This window comes from Oncorhynchus kisutch, linkage group LG8, assembly GCF_002021735.2.
Source record: "Oncorhynchus kisutch isolate 150728-3 linkage group LG8, Okis_V2, whole genome shotgun sequence".
Classification (NCBI taxonomy): domain Eukaryota; kingdom Metazoa; phylum Chordata; class Actinopteri; order Salmoniformes; family Salmonidae; genus Oncorhynchus; species Oncorhynchus kisutch.
Window position 1 is genome coordinate 62,816,236 of NC_034181.2, and position 21,451 is coordinate 62,837,686.

The following is a 21,451-nucleotide window of genomic DNA, read 5'->3' on the forward strand; positions in this document are numbered from 1 at the left end:
AGGGTACAATGATTCTCTACACTAGACATAGCTTGTTTTGTCACATAAACTGAAATTATATATATATATATATATAATTGGTTGGGGCCCCTTAAGTGACCACTTATTTCGCTTATGCCTGGAAAACCGACCCTTCACACACACACGTTTCGACCAGAGTCAGACACCAGCAGTTTTGATACATTTAACTTGATGATCCTGAATCATATCATATTTCTGTCCACTGTGTTCTGCATCGCCTACGAACACGGAACTTCAGCGGGTTAGAAATCAGAATCCAACACCCCTTCATGATCTGTAAAACCCCGTCCATGTCATTTTTCTCTCATCCAATGTGCTTCCAAACGTGCAAGAACTACCCAATAGAATGTGTTCTTTATTGCAAGACGTATGTCATGATTGGATAATTGTACTGTCACTTTAACCTAACCACGCACCTTGCATGCCTTGGCTACACTTCAGAAATCTGAAATTGGTGGTTTGACGAACTAGCCTTTATTGTGTGTCTACATTAGTTAGGCAGTTGTCAATGTAACGTTAACTGTCGAACCTTTATAACGACATAGCTAATCACTGTATCCAACGTCGCTTGCGTTTCGCATCCACGAGTCAAGAGGCACCAACAGAGGATATGCCAGCCAAGTCAAGGTGGAAGTAGCTAAAGTAACCATATCAACAGACAAGACGGGCTCAAGACTGGGGACTATCTTTAGGGGACAGGGGTAAAACAAAACGGATCGGATTGGGAATCTGACAGCAAACTAACCAGCTAATAATGGAAATTGTTATCTGTCGGTAAAATAAGCGTTTACCACGTGTAACCTTATTTCAATGGGTCTAGTAGCTAGCGACAAAGAAAGCCTATATATAGGGTACCAATACGTTATCTGGCGTAGTAGCGCCTAGGATTAGCAGTTAACGCGTAGCAACTACGTTGAATTGCATTGGATATCGCTAGATTATCGTTTGAATACAGTATTTTATATATACATAATTAAGATCCATAATCAAGATGTATCATTAGGATGGCGATAGTTGCTTTGTTGTGTGTCTGACTAGCACTTTCAGTTCAAGCAACTAGCCAAACCAGTTTGGTTCATCTGTGTTAGCGCAGTCAGGTTGCTAACGCGTTAGCTAACTACTGTAGGTTTACGATTTGGTGGATAAATACACTTTTTCTATCTATCTTGAAACGATTCAGGGCCCACCAGAATCGCTCAGATAATGATACTGGACTCGTTAGATAGCTAAATAATTTGTCACTTGCATGCTTGGCTAGTGTTTGTCCACGTTTGCTGTTGCATTTAGGCCACGTCGCTGCAGATGCATTTCATCCACTGACAGCGTCGTTGGATGAATGCAAACAAGACAGGCGACAACTGTGCGGAAGAGGGAAGACGCGTGAATAACTATTCCCCGAAGCTAACTTAATGCAAGAAACTCGTTTGGGGTTTGCTAAAAATGCTTTCTTTTATAGACTCTCAGTGGCTGTATTTTTGCCGTAATTGAACGTCATGTCACCTACCCAATTTGTTAACCAGGGGAAGCATCGGCTTTTTTAGTTTTCTAGATCAATTATCGAATACATTCTGAAATGGTTGGCTTTGGCGCAAACCGACGAGGAGGCCGTCTCCCTTCCTTCATCCTGATCGCGCTGATGGTGATCATTGCCATACTGTCTTTCAACTACTGGACTGTGTCCAACAAGCAAGGGCACCTATTGGACGAGTTGGCGGAGGTGCAGACACAGGTGAAGCGGACCGACGCGGCGCGCAGTCGACTGGAGAAGCGCAACTCGGAGCTGATGGTGCAGGTAGACACGCACAGGAAACATATCGATCAGAAGGACGGAGATAACAGCATGCTGGAGGGCAAGCTGCAAGCTCGCGAAGCTCTCGTCAAAAAGTGTACGGATGAAAAGGTGGGTAGGACTCGATACTAGATCACTTCATCCATCCGTAGTACCTATGATTCATAATTCCTGCAGATCTCAGGCTTATTAACTAACTGCATAGGTTTGACAGGTGGAAAGCAGCCTTGCACCTGCATCCTATTGTTGTATTACAGTGGAGGGCAAAACCAATGATGTCAACCTAGTGACACCTACCAACATGGGTAAAGACTGAGCAGTTGAAAGTGGGTTGACGTGTACCTAAGTGATGCCTTTTTTAATTGACTTCCTAGTTCATGGAATGAGTCTTGATGTAATTTTAAATGTAGGTTAAATTCATAAACAGTATTTTAGTTTATCTACTTCAGCTGTGATACCCATCAATCGTTGAATCTCAAAGGTGATTTCAAAAGCCATATGTAACAGCTTAACTCATTTTTCCCCCATCACAAAAGTGCCTGCTAACCTGGCATTGCAGTTTGCACATTGTTTATTGGTGTGTATTTGTGCACTTATATTAGTCATTTTACATGAGGTAGTCTCCCTCCCTGCAGACATGGGGGTTATGAGTCCCAGCTGGGTCCCCTCTGCAAGGGCCCATCTGTGTGCCCAGTGCTGGGGACCAGCCTCTTTTTACCCTTACTACCATCAGCTCCCCCCCCCTGTCCCAACAGCCTCAATGTATGCTTACGTGCCTCACCAGATTGCATAGGAGGCGTGGAACAGCTGAGGGGGAGGGCCTACCTTTCATTAGCATTCTGCCGTACCCACACGGATGTTTGCTCTTCGGATTGTGTGGGCTAGCCATGCCCAAACCGGATTGTATATTTTAATTACAGCTCATTTCCTGAATGTTAATGGTGTCCAACAGTGCAAATCCTCTGTTCAACATGAGGGATGTCGTAGTGTAAGGCCAATCCCAGATTTTCCCCAGCGTTAATCTACTCTTTGTCCCGTATCAGGATCTAATTTTCTGATGTTACCAGTGTTAGGGTTTGGTCGGTGTCATCCTTAGTCCAAATGTGATTATGTACCCATAAAACATGCCTCTATTGCGCCCTCCCCCATATTATTATTTTTTTAAACGACAGTTGGGCTCTGTCATGAAATTGAATGCAACTGGATGAATCATGATGAAATATAATGTTAAAAGCCTGGACAAAGGCTAAGTGCAGGCAATGCCAAGTCTTTTCTAATATTCCTTTCTGGTGGAAGGGCAGAGCAGGTTTGTTTGTCTGTCTGTGGCGAACACATGATGGAGCAGCAGTGACTGTCTGATGAGGAACGGGCTAGGTTATAGGCCTAGATCATGGGCTGGATAGAAGCAGTCTACAGTCTTCAGAATTGATTAATAATAGCTTTATTTCCCTCTAAAATAATAGAAAAATTAACAAGATAAATTGGTGGGACTTGCTTTAACTCTTTACAAGTATTTTTGTGGAAGAAGTTTTAAATGTTTTACTTAAGCCAAAGCAGTTAAATATATATTCAAAGTTACATTTTGTAAAATAATTGGTCTTGCTTTGATAGACTATCAACCTTATTACTTTGGATTGTGAGGCAGTTAGATCCCATATTTCATCACAAATAACTATACTGACTAGCCTACTGCACTTTTTTTCTGCTGTCTTACTACAATACCACAGTGTATATGCAAACTGTAATAATAGAGTACAAAAAAAGGAGGCATTGTTGAAGTTTAAAATAAATGTAAAGCTGCAATATGTAACTTTTTAGGTGACCCTGACCAAATTCACATAGAAATTAGTTATAGATTTGTCATTAAAACAAGTTTAAGAAGTGGTAGATCGGTTCTATGTGCACTATTGCTATGGTTCCCATTCTTAAGTTATTTTGCATATTTTACTTTCGGTTTTGTACACCAGCTGAAAATACAATATTTTTGGTTATGGAAAATGTATTTCACAGCAGTTTAGATGGTACAATGGTTCTCTACACTACTGGCTTATTTTGTGATTGGTTGTAGTTATTGCTGTTTTGATTTCAGATTTGAATGTCGGAGAAGTAGACCAGGGTGTCATACCCTTTAACTTTTGATCTATGTTGCGTTGTTGGGAAAAGTGGTCAAGGTAGCTGATTTGTCAAAAGTCACATTTGCTCATTGGGTGTTTCTCAAAATGCATACCTCCATGCTCCGAGCACGGGAGGGTCAGAGTATGAGTCCAAATCAATGTATGTGAAACGGAGCACTTTTCGAATGCGTATTCCATTTGTACATGTTTTTAAGCATGCATCGACGCAAGCTTCAACGGAAAGAATGCACAAATGTGACGCAACCACGTAAAACAATTATGCAACATTTCCTGCAATTAATGGCGGTCGTTATTTGTGCTGAAGCGAGAGAAAATGCACTCTGACTTCAGAATGAAATGTTGCTTATTCACATCTTATATGTTGCCTGGTTATTTTTTTATATATTTATCTTGATATGTTAATAAATACACTGCTCAAAAAAATAAAGGGAACACTTAAACAACACAATGTAACTCCAAGTCAATCACACTTCTGTGAAATCATACTGTCACATGTGCTCTTCAAAGGGGGGGACACTCTTGACCCAAACTGCTACAGACCTATATCTATCCTACCATGCCTTTCTAAGGTCTTCGAAAGCCAAGTCAACAAACTGATTACCAACCATTTCGAATCTCACCATACCTTCTCTGCTATGCAAACTGGTTTCAGAGCTGGTCATGGGTGCACCTCAGCCACGCTCAAGGTCTTAAACGATATCTTAACCGCCATCGATAAGAAACATTACTGTGCAGCCGTATTCATTGCTCTGGCCAAGGCTTTCGACTCTGTCAATCACCACATCCTCATCGGCAGACTCGACAGCCTTGGTTTCTCAAATGATTGCTTCGCCTGGTTCACCAACTACTTCTCTGAGAGTTCAGTGTGTCAAATCGGAGGGTCTGCTGTCCGGACCTCTGGCAGTCTCTATGGGGTGCCACAGGGTTCAATTCTTGGACCGAATCTCTTCTCTGTATACATCAATGATGTCGCTCTTGCTGCTGGTGAGTCTCTGATCCACCTCTACACAGACGACACCATTCTGTATACTTCTGGCCCTTCTTTGGACACTGTGTTAACAACCCTCCAGGCAAGCTTCAATGCCATACAACTCTCCTTCCGTGGCCTCCAATTGCTCTTAAATACAAGTAAAACTAAATGCATGCTCTTCAACCGATCACTGCCTGCTCCTGCCCGCCCGTCCAACATCACTACTCTGGACGGTTCTGACTTAGAATATGTGGACAACTACAAATACTTAGGTGTCTGGTTAGACTGTAAACTCTCCTTCCAGACCCATATCAAACATCTCCAATCCAAAGTTAAATCTAGAATTGGCTTCCTATTTCGCAACAAAGCATCCTTCACTCATGCTGCCAAACATACCCTTGTAAAACTGACCATCCTACCAATCCTCGACTTTGCGATGTCATTTACAAAATAGCCTCCAATACCCTACTCAACAAATTGGATGCAGTCTATCACAGTGCAATCCGTTTTGTCACCAAAGCCCCATATACTACCCACTATTGCGACCTGTACGCTCTCGTTGGCTGGCCCTCGCTTCATACTCGTCGCCAAACCCACTGGCTCCATGTCATCTACAAGACCCTGCTAGGTAAAGTCCCCCCTTATCTCAGCTCGCTGGTCACCATAGCATCTTCCACCTGTAGCACACGCTCCAGCAGGTATATCTCTCTAGTCACCCCCAAAACCAATTCTTTCTTTGGCCGCGCCTCCTTCCAGTGCTCTGCTGCCAATGACTGGAACAAACTACAAAAATCTCTGAAACTGGAAACACTTATCTCCCTCACTAGCTTTAAGCACCAACTGTCAGAGCAGCTCACAGATTACTGCACCTGTACATAGCCCACCTATAATTTAGCCCAAACAACTACCTCTTTCCCTACTGTATTTAATTAATTAATTTATTTTGCTTCTTTGCACCCCATTATTTTTAATTCTACTTTGCACATTCTTCCATTGCAAATCTACCATTCCAGTGTTTTACTTGCTATTTTGTATTTACTTTGCCACCATGGCCTTTTTTTGCCTTTACCTCCCATCTCACCTCATTTGCTCACATCGTATATAGACTTGTTTATACTGTATTATTGACTATGTTTGTTTTACTCCATGTGTAACTGTGTTGTATGTGTCGAACTGCTTTGCTTTATCTTGGCCAGGTCGCAATTGTAAATGAGAACTTGTTCTCAACTTGCCTACCTGGTTAAATAAAGGTGAAATTGAAAAAAAAAAAAAACTTGACTGTGGTGCACGGTAGCATGCATATTGAGAAACAATCATTTTCTCATGCTTAGACTGCTCCCCCATTGTTATAATTTGAATGTTCTGAAAAGTTTCATGGCAGTTAATTCAACAGTAGAAAGTTAGCTCAATTAGTTTGTTACTAAGATGGCTATACCTCTTGATTGGTAGTAGATATTTCTATTAGAGGTCGGCCGACTAATCGACATGGCTGATTTAATTAGTGCCGATTTTCAAGTTTTCATAATCATGAATCGGCCTTTTTGGGTGCCAATTATGGCCGATTTACATTGCAATCCATGAGGAAACTGCTTGGCAGGCTGACCACCTGTTACGTGAGTGCAGCGTCAAAAGGACCTTGTAGCTGCAATGAGCCAAGGTAAGTTGCTAGCTAGCATAAAACTTATCTTATAGAAAAATCAATCTTCACTTAATCACTAGTTAACTACACACGGTTGATGATATTTCTAGGTTAACTAGCTTGTCCTGCGTTGCATATAATCAATGCGGCGCCTCTTAATTTATCACTGAATCACAGCCTACTTCAACTTTGCCAAACAGGAGGGTGGTTTAACAAAAGCGCATTTGCAAAAAAGCACAGTCGTTGCACAAATGTAACTAACCATAAACATCAACCTTTCTTAAAATCAGTACACAGAAGTATATATTTTAAACCTGCATATTTACTTAAAATAAATGCATGTTAGCAGGCAATATTAACTGGGAAAATGGTCACTTCTCTTGCATTCAGTGCAAGCAGAGTCAGGGTATATGCAACAGTTTGGGCCGGCTGGCTCGTTGCTAACTGTGTTTCTTCCTAACGAAGATTGTAATTAATTTGCCAGAATTGTACATAATTATGACATAACATTGAAGGTTGTGCAATGTAACAGGAATATTTAGACTGATGGATGCCACCCGTTTGTCAATATGGAATGGTTCTGTATTTCACTGAAAGAATAAACGTTTTGTTTTCGAAATGATAGTTTCCAGATTTGACCATATTAATGACCAAAGGCTTGTATTTCTGTGTTTATTATAATTAAGTCTATGATTTGATAGAGCAGTCTGACTGAGTGGTGGTAGGCAGCAGCAGGCTCGTAAGCATTCATTCAAACAGCACTTTGCGAGCAGGTCTTAGCAATGCTTGAAGCACAGGGCTGTTTCTGACTTCAAGCCTATCAACTCCCGAGATTAGGCTGGCAATAAAGTGCTTATAAGAACATCCAATAGTCAAAGGTATATGAAACACAAATGGTATAGAGAGAAATAGTCGATGCTTCATAATTCCTATAATAACTAAAACTTCTTAACTGGGAATATTGAACCACCAGCTTTCATATGTTCTGAGCAAGGAACTTAAACGTTAGCTTTTTTTACATGGCACATATTGCACTTTTACTTAATTCTCCAACACTGTTTTTGCATTATTTAAACATTTTTCATTATATATTTGAGACTAAATAGATTTTATGTATTATATTACGTTAAAATAAGGGTTCATTCAGTATGATTGTTATTGTCATTATTACACATATGTATCGGCCTATTAATCGGTATCGGCTTTTTTTTTTGGGTCCTCCAATAATCGGTCTCTGCGTTGAAAAATCATAGTCGGTCGACCTCTAATTTCTGTTCTTATTTCCAGATTTGAATAGCAGAGAAGTGGAGGAAGATTTCATACCCTCTAACTTTTTGTCAGTTCGGAAAGAGGTCAAAACCGCAGTTTAAAAAATGATACAAAAAGTTGTTGTTGATACTAAAACGTCTATCGTTAGATATGTACAATATATTTTTGTTCCACCAAGATGTCATATCCTCTAACATTGTGTCTAACTTGTTAGGAAAAGTTGTCTCAGCCACATTTTGTTTATTTAAATAAATATTTTTATATATTTACACACACACACAAAAGGTTGCTGATGCAGATACTAACAGCTGTATTGTTTAATCTCTACAAGATATTTCTGTTCCAGATTTGAGTAGCAGAGAAGTAGACAAAGCTGTCATACCCTATAACATTTTGTCAAATGTATTGGTAAAGTGGTCAAAGTAGCTGATTTGTGTGAAAAATTGCATTATTTACAGTAAATGTGAAGTCATGATGCCAGAATGGGGTGCTTGGCCCATAGTGTTTTCAGAAAGTATTCACTCCCCTTTACTTTTTCCACATTTTGTTGTTATAAAGTGGGATTAAAACGGATTTAATTGTCTTTTTTTGTTTGTTTACGATCTACACAAAAATACTCAGTCAAAGTGGAATAAAAATTCTAACATTAATGAATACTTAACTTGACTTAACTTGAAGTATTCAACCCCCTGAGTCCGTACATGTTAGGATCACCTTTGGCAGTGATTACAACTGTGAGTCTTTCTGGGTTAGTCTCTTAGAGCTTTGCACACCTGGATCGTAGTATATTTGCACAATTTATTCTTCAAGCTCTGTCAAGTTGGTTGTTGATCATTGCTAGACTGCCATTTTTAAGTCTATTCAGTTTCTTTTGATCCTTAAACTCCCTAGTCATTGCCGATGACAAACATACCCATAACATGATGCAGCCACCACCATGCTTGAAAATATGAAGTGGCACTCAGTGATGTTGGATTTGCCCCAAACATAACACTTTACATTCCTTACATAAAGTAAAAATAAATTGGCACATTTTTATGCAATTTTACTTTAGTGCCTTACTGTTCTGGAATATTTGTATTCTGTACCGTCTTCCTCCTTTTCAATCTGTCATTTAGGTTAGTATTGTGGAGTAACGACAATGTTGTTGAGCCATCTTCAGTTTCTCCTATCACGGCCATTAAACTCTAACTGTTTTAAAGTCACCATTGGCCTCATGGTGAAATCTCTGAGCGGTTTCCTTCCTCTTCGGCAACTGAGTTAGGAAGGACGCCTGTATCTTTGTCGTGACTGGGTGTATTGATGTACCATCCAAAGTGTAATTAATCACTTCACCATGCTCAAAGGGATATTTTCACCCATCTACCAATGGGTGCCCTTGTTTGAAATGCACTACTCGGTTGAGGGACCAATTATTTGTATGTGTGGGGTACAGACATAAGGGAGTTATTTCAAAATCGTATTAAATACTATTATTCCACACAAGTGTCCATGCCAGTTATGTGACTTGTTTTTTACTCCTGAAATTATTTAGGCTTGCCATAACAAAGGGGTTGAACTCTTGACTCAAATTTCAGCTTTTCATTTTTAATTAATAAAAAAAAGTCAACATAAAACCACTAGTGTGTAGGCCAGTGACACAAAATCGAAATATAATCCATTTAAAAATCAGGCTATAACACAACAAAATGTGGAAAAAGTCAAGTGGTGTGAATACTTTCTGAAGACACTAACATTTGAATGAAATAGGGAGACATTGTCTCATTCATAGCTCAGAGCATAAGAATTTCACTTTACCCTGCGGTTACATCTGCGATGTGCATGTGACTAATAAACTATCTAGGCTAAACTGTCTGTCATATCATGATGTCGTCGTCGTCGATCGACGATGCTGTCGTAATATCGCTCAACCCTAACCAGCATACTGTACTTCTCTGTTCCTCCTGTGCAGGTGTTCCACCCCTCTGTCAACTCTACTACTAGGACAGTGTGTTAGCAACTGTCAGTCACACACCATATCAGGAATGGGATTTGAGTTGTGGTGGTGGTAGTAATCAAGCTGTATTAGCATAGCCTAGTTAGGCCAATACTCCTCTCATGTTCGTACTGCTGAAGCATAGAGAAGCAACACAATATAAATGTCTTTGTTTTGCTTTAATGTTTCGGTCTCCACATCTGCAGTGTGCTTTGTGGGTGCCTAGAAAGAGTACTGTTATTTTCCACACAGCAGATTTGGTGGAGAGACTGTGAACCACTCAGTCTTTCTCTTCAAGGAAGGTGACAGCATGAAGCTTTTATCTCCACAATGGCTGACATTGATGCTGTAATTACTGACACTCCTTCTGTGCATTCTGCCTCATTAAAGTTCTGAGCCCCTCTTTCCCTCCCTCCCTCCCTCTCTGTGTGGATTTGATTCAAGCTCTTGGATCTCCCTGGAGAATCCACCCCTGTGATTTGATTGATGGCTAGTGACAACTGATGGGGATGTGAATCTCATTTGTGGTGGAGGAGTTTGTTTCTGAGACAGTCATATAGGGGTGTCTGACTGGATACTATTCCCTCCTTAGCCTATAAATAACAGTTCCTTCAGCCACTATGCCACACTGCTATAAAATGTTTAGTGACTGGGTCAATGGAGCTATCAGAGAATCTGCTTTGGGAGAGACTAGTATTGGATTGCACACGTGGTTACTTGCTACCTGGGAAGGGTAATCCCAGCCAGGCATCCCCTTGGTGTCTGCACCATGCTCAAATCGATTTGGTTTCTCCGGGCTGGGTTTGATGTTTTTGTCTTTTGATGTTCATTTCATGCATTGAGGCTGTAGAACACAGTAGGTCTATGAAGCTCCTAGGTTTGATGGTCCTTTGCCAGTGTTTCTAGCAGCTGGGATCTCCTGTCCTTACACTGGTGACAGTTTTGCTCATTCTGAGTGGTTTATGTTTGGCTGGGTTATGTTTGGCTGAGACTTAGTCAGACCCCAGATAAGAGATGGCATAATTGGGTGGAGGGCAGAGAGGGGCCTGTCTGTATCAGTCGGGCTCAGGAGGACAGAACTCTCTCTCGTTTGACAAATTCTCACTTCGTCTGCGGCCTCTCAGCCACGGACCTATATGGCCTGTGCTGGAATTTTGGACAGCTTTCAATTAGATATACTTTGGTGTATTCAAAAAGATGGTTATTGCAAATGTGATGTGCCACATCTAACAAGTATTATTGTTCTATATAGTGAATGCATTTACTTTACATGGTGGAGGATAACAAGTATTAGGCTGTGCATGTGCAGCAGCCCCCTCTGCGACAAGCACTGTCAATGAGGAGCGCTGCGATGATGGCTCCCTCTTCAGGTCACTGGGCAACACTGGGAGCTGAGCTGTCTTTTATTGTGGTCAAAGTAGGGGGAGGGGAGAGACTGGACAAAGGAAAGCAAACTGGACAAATGAGGATTTCGTCTCCTTTTGAAACAACCATTGCAAAATTAGACATGAAACTGAACACAGGATGTATGCATAAATTTAAGCTCACAATGCCTTTATAATAAATCCAGATACAGCATGCTTTTTATTTATGTTGAGCATACCTACTCTTATTTGGTGTAGCATAATGTTGCCACACCCTCGCCTCTTTTTACAGTGTTCTATTATGTTCAATACAAAGAACTGTATACAGCTCAGGTGTGTGTGGTCACGTAGGCTAATATTTGTCAAACTTGGGCATATGGATACAGATACCAGACATGTAGACACTTCATGTTCTCTGTCCCTCTAAGCATGCACAAATAGTGCCCCAGGGATGGCCTTCCTTCCTGTTTCTCTCCCAGCTGCATTTCACATTCACCTCTTCCCCTCAGTCTCCTAAGATCAAACACCTGCACCCCTCCCGCTGTTCCCTAAATCTACCTCAAAGCCACAGCCGCTCTCCTCTGGTTGAGGCAACAAAAACCCTTAAGATTGAATTGTCTTTTTGTACATGTATGAAAATAAATTGAATAACCCCTTAGCCAGTCAGTGTGTCATAATGTGTAATGGGCCAATAGCGCATTGTTCTGACTAAGGTGGTTTCACTCTAAGCGGTCTGGGGGTGTATTATGAATTTCCCGATGCACAAAAGAGCAGAGAAAGTCAATCGAAAATCAATCCAGTTTATTACAAGTTGCAACAGGGAGACACCTCGAACACAGAAGCAGAGAAAATGTCTAACGGGCCTTCTCTGAGACAGCCCTTATCCTAAACAGGACCCAATTGTTCTGTAAACCCGAGAAGCTATTAACAAGTCAAAACAAAAGGCATGGACTTGGTCAGCTGCTACAGAATACAATCGTAATCAGTGTCCTCCAGTCTGGCATCAATTGCTATCAAAAGATATGACTTTGATCCATAACATACAGCATCCAGTTTAGGGCATCAACCCAAGTGTCACGAAACACTAGAAACCATTTCAAATCAAATTGTGCTAGTCACATGCGCTGAACACAACAGTGAAATGCTTCCTTACCAGCACCTAACCAACAATGCAGCTTAAAAAATACAAATAAGAAATACAAGTAGTTAAAGAGAAGCAGTAAAATAACAATAGCGAGACTATATACGGGGGGGCACCGGTTAGTCGAGGTAATATGTACATGTAGGTAGTTACTATGCATAGATGGTAGCAGCAGTGTAAAATAAGGGAGGGGGTGCAATGCAAATAGTCTATTACAGAAAGGGAATGTTTAGCATATTTATACATCTTAAATATTCCTTTTACAGTGAGCCATAGATGCGTTCAGCTTAGGTCTCTATCAGGCTTCATTATGAAGGCTGTGGTCTGTTCTGACTGCCTCAGCCTGGCTGTCCCCTAGGATCTCTCATCCATCTAATCTGACTCGATATCTGGCTGCAGGTGGTCCTCCAGTCACTCGGCTGGTCAGACGCAATGAATGAGATGGGAGTCTTTTGCAAGCAGACTTTTCACTCCACAGAACCTTTATGCAGCTAGATATCTCTACTGTTGCCGAGCTGACATTTGAAATACTATTGCATCGGAACATAGTATAAAAAGGATATCTTTCCAGTTAGGCTAGTTCAGCCATGTAATGCTTTAGATGTCCTGTTCAACCGGTTGTATTTGGCCTTAGGAGTGTTACGTATGCTTCTTGGAGGAGGGAATGCAGCACACTGCTACATCTCAACTCCCCATGTAGTGAAAATTGTATGTGATCGTAGGTGCGGGGAAGAACGACAGAGGCAGAGAGAAATACCATATACAGGGAATTTATTATTCCTTAACACGGTAATGTGGGGAAAAGGGGTTGGACGAAACCAAAGTAAGTTAGTCCCCTCTCCTACCTTACCTGCCTTCCCACCTAACCTTAAGCACCACCTGGCGCACTAACCAAAATACAGGGGGTGGTCCGCCCAGGTCTTACCTAGTATGCCTTGACAGATTAAATACGACGGGTTATGTATGCCCGCAGGCCTCTCGCCTAAACACTCCCAAGATGCCTTCCCCCCCTGGGAACAAATGAAAGAATACTTTAAGTGAAATTTCGACGCCCTATTGGCATACACATACCTCCTGAAGGAGCGGCTACAAAATAATATCAACAAAACTTTTACTGCCCGCCACAACAACCAACACAGGACATTAAAAAATAAGCTATTTTCTCTGACAAAGGAACACTGGTTTTTATCAAGCTGGAGAAGGAGTTGGTAATTGACGAGACAGCTGTATCCCCTGAAGAAAGGGGGGGGGGGGGTCAGAGCTCCAATCAGCCATGGGGTCAACCAGTCAGCTGCTTCAGGAATCCAGGAAGCTATTTCCTGAAATGCCCACACTTGCAAACCCACAACAACACAGATACTGGGGAACGTAACAATGAACATAAAGGGTTCTGGTAACAAAGCGTTCTGGTGACCTTTTCCTCAGACTGATGTTCTTTTCTCTCCTTTCCAGATGAAGGTGCAGGGTGATGTCACAGCACAGATGTCAGAGATTGTGAGGCTGAAAGGTAAGAGCAGACACTGGCCAGCAGAGGGCACATTTCTGTTGGAGTCTTGTGGCTAGGCTAGCAGAAAGCAGTATGGGCTTGTATTACCATAGATGGAGCCTGGAGCAGTAACAGCAGTTTGCTTAATGCTGTTAAAACATCTTATCTCAAGTCCCCCGTGTGCCAAGTGAACGCTAATGCATACAGATTTGCAATGTTGTCAAGCCTAGTTTCTTTATTGAACGATTGTTCAACACTAACACTGTAGCCTAATATCACTACATGGTTGAAAATGCATTCGTTCATAGAATATGAACCCTAAGGTTATAATGTGTGTTATTTGGGTGGGTGTAGAGCAGCTGAAGGAGCTGAAACAGGAGTTTATGAGGCAGGAGATCCAGCTGAGGGAGGTGAAGAAGAACAGCACCAACCTGGAGAGGAAGCTGGAGTATGAGAGGTACAAAGAATGAACTCAACACATGTTTCATGTTTTTGCTCTAGGCTCTCAAAGTCACAGCAAAGTTCAGGTTATGATGACTATCGCACCAATATAGCCATTGGTGTGAATTCTGACACGAGCTTCGTTGCTTTTCTCTCTGAATTTTTGTTTGTTTGTGTGTATGATAGCTTGCAGTGTGGGCGTCAAATCACACAACTAATGGACGAGTATGAGGAAGCTAAAAAGACCCTGGAAGAGGAGGCGGTGAAGCTGAGAAAGGTGAGGCTCTGTCAGAGCACCTAGTCATGGTGTCCCTGCCTTTCCTTTCCTTCCCCTGAAATGTAAGTTGTCTACCACCCCCTGCTGGTGTTCATAGATCATACACTCCGTGGATTATCCTTTGCTGGGGATGTCAGCAGCTCTGCACACTTAGTCATTGTGACTTTAAAAAAAACTTACCCAGCAATAGTAAAGGTGATTATATTCATCTCTCCCCTCTGTCTTTTTCTCTGTCCCACCCGCCCGCCATCTGAAGAGTGTGCTGGATAGCAGGAAGGTCGCAGCTGCAGAAGGAGGGACTGAGGTGGAGACCGCAGGAGAGCACCCAACTGTGGCCACACACCGAGACACTGACCTCAAAGGTAACATTACAACCAGCTCATATTGCCACGTTCTGCCTCTGTAAAGTTTCAGAGCTAACCCACCCTCTCTCCCTCCACCCCATCCATTCTTCTCTCTCTCCCTCCTGGGATAGAAGGTTTGGGCAAGCCTGGCAGTGATGCTGGCATGCCTGGTATTGAGGACAGTGAAGTGGGAAAAATAGATGATGTGCAATTTGGTGAGTATTTATTCTCTCTGGTTATTCTACTTTTGATAACGATTCGGTCAGTAAGATTGGTGTCGAATTTCAACTGGAACTGTCCTCCCCTCTCATTCTCTCCAGCCCTGAAGAAGCCAGCCATCACCCAGAACCACATAGAGATACCTGATACTGGGTTAAGAGAGGTGGGGGCCGGTATGGGAGCAGGGGCAGGTGAGGGGGCTGGTCGAGACCTCTCTCTGGACCTGCCTGTGCTCCAGATCCAGGACAAGGTCCTAGGGTTGGGGAAGGAGGGACGAGCGGGGGCCCTCCAGCAGCAGCCCCCCCAGGCAGTGGCAGACAGACCCATCCTCTTTGATGAGGACAACAAGGCAGCCATCCAGGCAGATGAGTTCGGAGAGCAGCACAGACCGCTTAGAGGTATGTCAACTCACAGTCCACACACTCCATATTTGCATCTTCAGTTCACTTGATTAGTTTTGCTGCCCAGGGACAAAGCCACTTACTTAGAGCAGTAATGCTTTAGTGGTGACTTGTTATTGTGTGTCTGTCATTGAGTTTGAGACCTGAGGCCATGGCCTAGGTACTCAATCAAATGTATTTATAAAGCCCTTTTTACATCAGCCGATGTCACAAAGTGCTGTACAGAAACCCAGCCTAAAACCCCAAACAGCAAGCAATGCAGGTGTAGAAGCACGGTGGCTAGGAAAAACTCCCTAGAAAGGCCCAAACCTAGGAAGAAACCTAGAGAGGAACCAGGCTATGAGGGGTGGCCAGTCCTCTTCTGGCTGTGCCGGGTGGAGATTATAACAGAACATGGCCAAGATGTTCAAATGTTCATAGATGACCAGCAGGGTCATATAATAATAATCACAGTGGTTGTAGAGGGTGCAATAGGTCAGCACCTCAAGAATAAATGTCAGTTGGCTTTTCATAGTCGATCATTCAGAGTTAGAGACAGCAGGTGTGGTAGAGAGAGGGTCTAAAACAGCAGGTCTGGGACAGGTAGCACGTCCGGTGAACAGGTCAGGGTTCCATAGCCGCAGGCAGAACAGTTGAATCTGGAGCAGCAGCATGACCAGGTGGACTGGGGACAGCAAGGAGTCATCAGGCCAGGTAGGGGAGGTTAGGGAGAGAGAGAATAAATATATATTTAAGTTCACACCGGATGAGACGGGAGAAATACTGCTCTGACTGGGCTCTTAATGGCTGTACAGCAGAGGCCCCGCTGCTCTTGGCCTCGCCAACTCCACACTAGCTGCTATAAAACGTGAGCCATGCTGGCTTCCTGTTTTCAGTTCAGATTTTTTTTCATGGATTGTTTGTTTAGAAAATGGAGGGAAACGTATTGTTGGCACAGTGCTCTGCTCTCAGTTCGGCAAACTCTGTCTTTTTAAAGGTGATTCATCCTTTTCTCCCGGAGATTGAAACGTGCTCCTTCAGACTGTAGGCTAGCTCTCTGTGAAGGAGCACGTTCCATACTACAGGAGAGAGTGCACCCTAAACCTCTCTCCTATTGTACATTAGAAATAAAAAGCCCAAAAGGGATGACCAAATTTCAGGTGAAATATTTCTAACAGGGGAATAAGTCATTATTGATGCTACCTCTGTTTCGATGTCTCCTTTAAGCTCCTGCCAATGTGATGAAAGCAGATGGTGTACAGAGGAAAGGGGCAGGACTGCCTCTGCCTCCTAACCCCGCCCAGGTGCCCAACCCTATAGAACCTCTGCATGGCAGAGACCCCAAGCCTGCTGAGCCCCTGCGTCACAGACAGAGTGAGTGCCTCCAAAGGCTGGTGGGGATGGGAGGGGGAGACGGAGTACCTCTCAGTACACAGGAGATGTGACACATGGAGACTGTGGTTGTGTCTTTCCTCTGACCTTTAGCTGCAGCGTCCCAGTAAGAAGAGCTTCTCTCACTTGCAGATGTGTCAAGGTTACAGCATAACCTTTACAAATACGTAAGCTATTTTTGAACGCACTCTACAGTCCGAGCCCTATCTAGAGTTTTCTTTCTCAAGGCTGCGTTAGGTCTACTATAAGTGATTGCCTTCCCTAGCTATCAGGGTTTTAACAAACCTTCAACACTGCTCATAAAGTCATACATATTAGAGGTGCTGTCGCCACAGACTGAAAGAGATGGCCAGATATCAGAGTGCACACAGTGGGAGAGGCCTGCCTGACTTCAAGGGTCTCAGGGTGTTCCTTCCTGCTGCCTGCCTGGCTTCAGCTCTGCTCCCTCCCTCCCTTCGCTGCCTACTCTCCAAACAATACCCCAACCAGCTGCCCTGCCAGCTACCCCTCTTCTTGCTTCATCTTCACACACTCTGCACCACACACACACACACACTCTGCACCACACACACACACTCTGCACCACACACACACACTCTGCACCACACACACACACTCTGCACCACACACACACACACACACACATACACACACTCTGCACCACACACACACACGCACCACACACACACACACACACACACACTGCACCACACACACACACACACACACACTGCACCACACACACACACACACACACACACACTCTGCACCACACACACACACACACACACACACACACACACTCTGCACCACACACACACACACACACACACTCTGCACCACACACACACACACACACACACACACACTCTACACACACACACACTCTGCACCACACACACACACACTCTGCACCACACACACACACACACACACACACACTCTGCAACACACACACACACACACACACACACACACTCTGCAACACACACACACACACACACTCTGCAACACACACACACACACACTCTGCACCACACACACACACACACTCTGCACCACACACACACACACACTCTGCACCACACACACACACACACACACACACTCTGCACCACACACACACACTCTGCACCACACACACACACTCTGCACCACACACACTCGTCATGTTTTCCTCCCAAGTTTCTTTACACATCACTTCATTGCCAATGACTTTTGTCCCCCCCAAAATCCCCTTAAACATATACACTATGCCTCCCTCCCATACCTTTTACAGTCCAACCCATCACTACCTCCTTCAGTCCATCTGATCCCCTCCGTTTCTTAGTTTCATCATACTCTCTCCAACCTTTCTCTTGTGACTCTGTCACAATCTCTTTGCTTCCCTCCCTTCCTGATGGGGCCCTTCTCTGCCTCTACAGGCCGTTTCTTTGATGAGAACGAGTCCCCTGTAGATCCGCAGCACGGCTCTAAGCTGGCGGACTACAATGGGGACGATGGGAACGTGGGTGAGTACGAGGCGGACAAGCAGGCCGAGCTGGCCTACAATGAGGAAGAGGATGGTGATGGTGGGGAGGAAGACGTCCAAGGTGAGCCAGGCCAGGGGTCTTCAAGTCCAGCTGTATCACCATTTTCTCCCTCCTCCACTCCTGCTGTCCCTGCATTAGACTGAGTACCACCAGCTCGGCCAGAGCTCACAGCACCCTGAGTTACCCACCATTCCTGTCTCAGGAACATCCATAACCAACTGCCCCTCAGGGTCTAAGCCTGAGGACTGTTCAGTGGGTCATTTAGGCTGGAGGGCAAGCCTCCCATCATTGTATACCACAATAAAGCCCTACCTCTACATGTGGTGGGGGGCACTTCTCCCCCTCAGTGACTTATGGTTCTTTGTGACTCCAATGTCTGCATGCCTCATCCAGCCGTGCGCTTCTCCACTATCTGTGCTCCACCACCTGTTTGTGCCCACTGGTCATCTCTGTACACCTGCAGTAGATTGATAGATGCTGTGTTTGGGTAGTACTTGGAAGTTTTAAATGCATGTGCGTTCTTGTCTTATCATTATTGTACGGCTGTCATTCATTTCTCCATGACAGGTTAAGTTGTGAAGTGTTTTGTGTCTTACCCTTTTAATGGAACAGATTTCCATGTAGGTCCTTATTCCTTAGTCACTTAACCACTTGATCTTGACATTTATAACAGCTATTGTTGTCCCTTCTATTGAAAATGCCATTGAATAGGCTATTGTGATAACAAAGTAGTGTTAGGAATTCTATGGCCAATATGGGACCAGACTAATATGTACAGTATGTTGCTCTTCCATGGAGCATTCCTAATGATAATCTTTTAGATTTAAAAAGGAAATCCCATCTAGCAAATGTAATTTAGGGATGAGCGAGATGACTACTCCCTGATTTTGTTCTGTCGTCAATCTCCTTTCAGATGATGAAGATCGAGACATGCAGGGAGACCGGGCAGTGGACTATGGGAAGAGACGTCAAGCCATCGACATTCTGTAAACCTTGTCAACTTGCTCTAGGATCTGGGATAGAACATTCGAACAAAAGCGTTTATTCCTCCGCATTGTTTCAATGGTGCTACAGATGTCATTCTTAGGACTGGTTGAAATCATGAAGTCGTTTTAGGTGCATCTCTTATGGCGATGGACTATTCCGAAGACACGATTACAGATTATTCCATGAATCAGTTTGACCTAAAACCATGTATCATTGAATCTATAAAACAGTTCATGATATCATTCTGTGCAGCTGTTGAATTGCAACTATATTTGTTTTATAAGTTATTTGGTATTAGAATTCCTTAGCGATTATAATGATATAATGTACAAGAGTGCTATACAGTGTACATTTTGGTTTTTTTTCATGACAGATTATGGATACTTTTGTTTTGTTTACTAATTTAAATGAACTGTCAGCTGCAAGAATAGACTGAAGTGGTCTGGGAGAGACCGTTTGGGCCAGAACCTCGCTGTCTTGGATGACTCTGTTGCTGACCCGGTCACCTAGACTTGCAGGCATGGCATATTGCTTGAAATGATCAACTTTTAATTTGACTTGTCTTTTACCTAAAAGGGAATATGTTTCCCTTTGATTTGGGACAGCTGTTGCTTGATAAAGAGAACCTGAACTATTGCTCCAAACTGTCAATGAATTTGACAGGACGGTTTCTTTGGCACATTCTCTTGTATTGTTGGACTCTTGTATGGACGCCCACACTTGGAACACAGCTGGGCCAACCAACGCAGCGCTAATGCCAAGGACTTCTCATGGCTTCTTAAACCTATTTGTTCACCTTATTTCTGTCACAGACATACGTCTCCAAAGTGCTCATTCTGTCTTACAATTATGCTGTTGCTATTAATGCATGTGATTTTTATTAATCAATTCGAAGAACGTCTTGAAGCTGGGGGCAATCCTTAAACCAGTTTAGAATTAGGAATCCTGTGGAAGACTAAATGCACATCTGTCCTGCTATTATGAATGGACTACAGTAGGCATAGATGTACATATTTAAACTGTTTCTATTTTAACTGTTCTTCCTTTTGAATAACAAGCATAAAATCAGTTTTGTGTGTTTTAAAAGTTGGTGATTTTCATATGGAAGGTCGGCATATTGAATGTACGCTGCTGATGTTTGGTTTTTCAAAATCATCATAATTAAGATATTTTGGGTAGTTAATTGTTACAACTGTGCAATTTAGATGCTAATGGATAAACTGTGGAGTCGGTCTGTTCCGAGCTAACTGTGCAATTTAGATGCTAATGGATAAACTGTGGAGTCAGTCTTTTCCGAGCTAAGCTTTCTCTCAAATTCCGTGTTACTGATCTGGGGATTATTAAAAGCTGTTGATATCACTGATCTTGGGTAATTCATTTATCATTTCATACTGAAGAATAAATCATTCATAAGTGGTCATTGATGCAAGTAATTAAACGATTGTTTCTGTTTGCACCTGAATGCCTTTTGATCCATGATTTTGTTCTCTGTAACCTCTTGGGAATGTGCATGTGAACTGTACTTTACCTGAGAATGTGACTGACTGGCAGTGGAAAAACTGCATGTGATTCTGGCAGGGATCCTGTCCTATGTTGACTCCAATGTTTCCCACAGTTGTGTAAAGTTGGTTGGATGTCCTTTGGGTGTGGTGGACTATTCTTGATACACACTGGAAACTGTTGAGCCTGAAAAAAAACATCAGCGTTGCGGTTCTTGACACACTGTTGCGCCTGGCATATCCTGTTCAAAGTCACTTAAATGTTTTTGCCTTGCCCATTCACCCACTGAATGGCACGCATACACAATCCATATCTCAGATCAAAGAAGGATTATTAAACCTTGTCTCCTCCCATTCATCTGCCATGATTGAAGTGGATTTAACAAGTGAAATCAATACGGGATCATAGCTTTCACCTGGTCAGTCTTATGGAAAGAGGTGTGCTTAATGTTTTGTTTACTATGTTAGTGTTACCAGAAGCCTCTCTATTGTAATAAAATCCATATCACCAGATTATCTTGATTTACTGCAAATGCCCATAAAGCCACCGTAACATTTCTAGTATTTTACTCGCTCTTTTTTTCAACATTC

General features: G+C 42.9%; 1 protein-coding gene across 5 annotated transcripts; it reads left to right on the plus strand.

Moving 5' to 3' along the window:
• The first annotated feature begins 422 nt into the window (after positions 1-422).
• Positions 423-20,823, plus strand: LOC109895442 (protein CASC4). 5 transcript variants are annotated; one of them, XM_020489117.2, is made up of 10 exons: positions 423-1,921; positions 13,756-13,810; positions 14,144-14,246; positions 14,417-14,507; positions 14,764-14,869; positions 14,983-15,066; positions 15,172-15,468; positions 16,678-16,824; positions 18,267-18,434; positions 19,288-20,823. In XM_020489117.2, the coding sequence occupies exons 1-10, from the start codon at positions 1,595-1,597 to the stop codon at positions 19,362-19,364; spliced, it is 1,455 nt and encodes a 484-aa protein (XP_020344706.1). In that variant the 5' UTR covers positions 423-1,594; the 3' UTR covers positions 19,365-20,823. The 5 variants fall into 5 exon arrangements, with proteins under 5 accessions (XP_020344706.1, XP_020344708.1, XP_020344709.1 ...); XM_020489119.2 differs by having other exon boundaries at positions 428-1,921; positions 14,986-15,066; XM_020489120.2 differs by having other exon boundaries at positions 436-1,921; positions 18,267-18,353.
• Positions 20,824-21,451: the final 628 nt, after the last annotated feature.

Excerpts from the sequence above, each read along its gene's own strand:
- LOC109895442 (XM_020489117.2), top strand. The coding sequence starts at position 1,595 with ATGGTTGGCTTTGGCGCAAACCGACGAGGAGGCCGTCTCCCTTCCTTC. Across the intron at positions 15,469-16,677 it reads GCAGCACAGACCGCTTAGAG|CTCCTGCCAATGTGATGAAA; the intron begins GTATGTCAACTC and ends GTCTCCTTTAAG. Across the intron at positions 18,435-19,287 it reads TGGGGAGGAAGACGTCCAAG|ATGATGAAGATCGAGACATG; the intron begins GTGAGCCAGGCC and ends ATCTCCTTTCAG.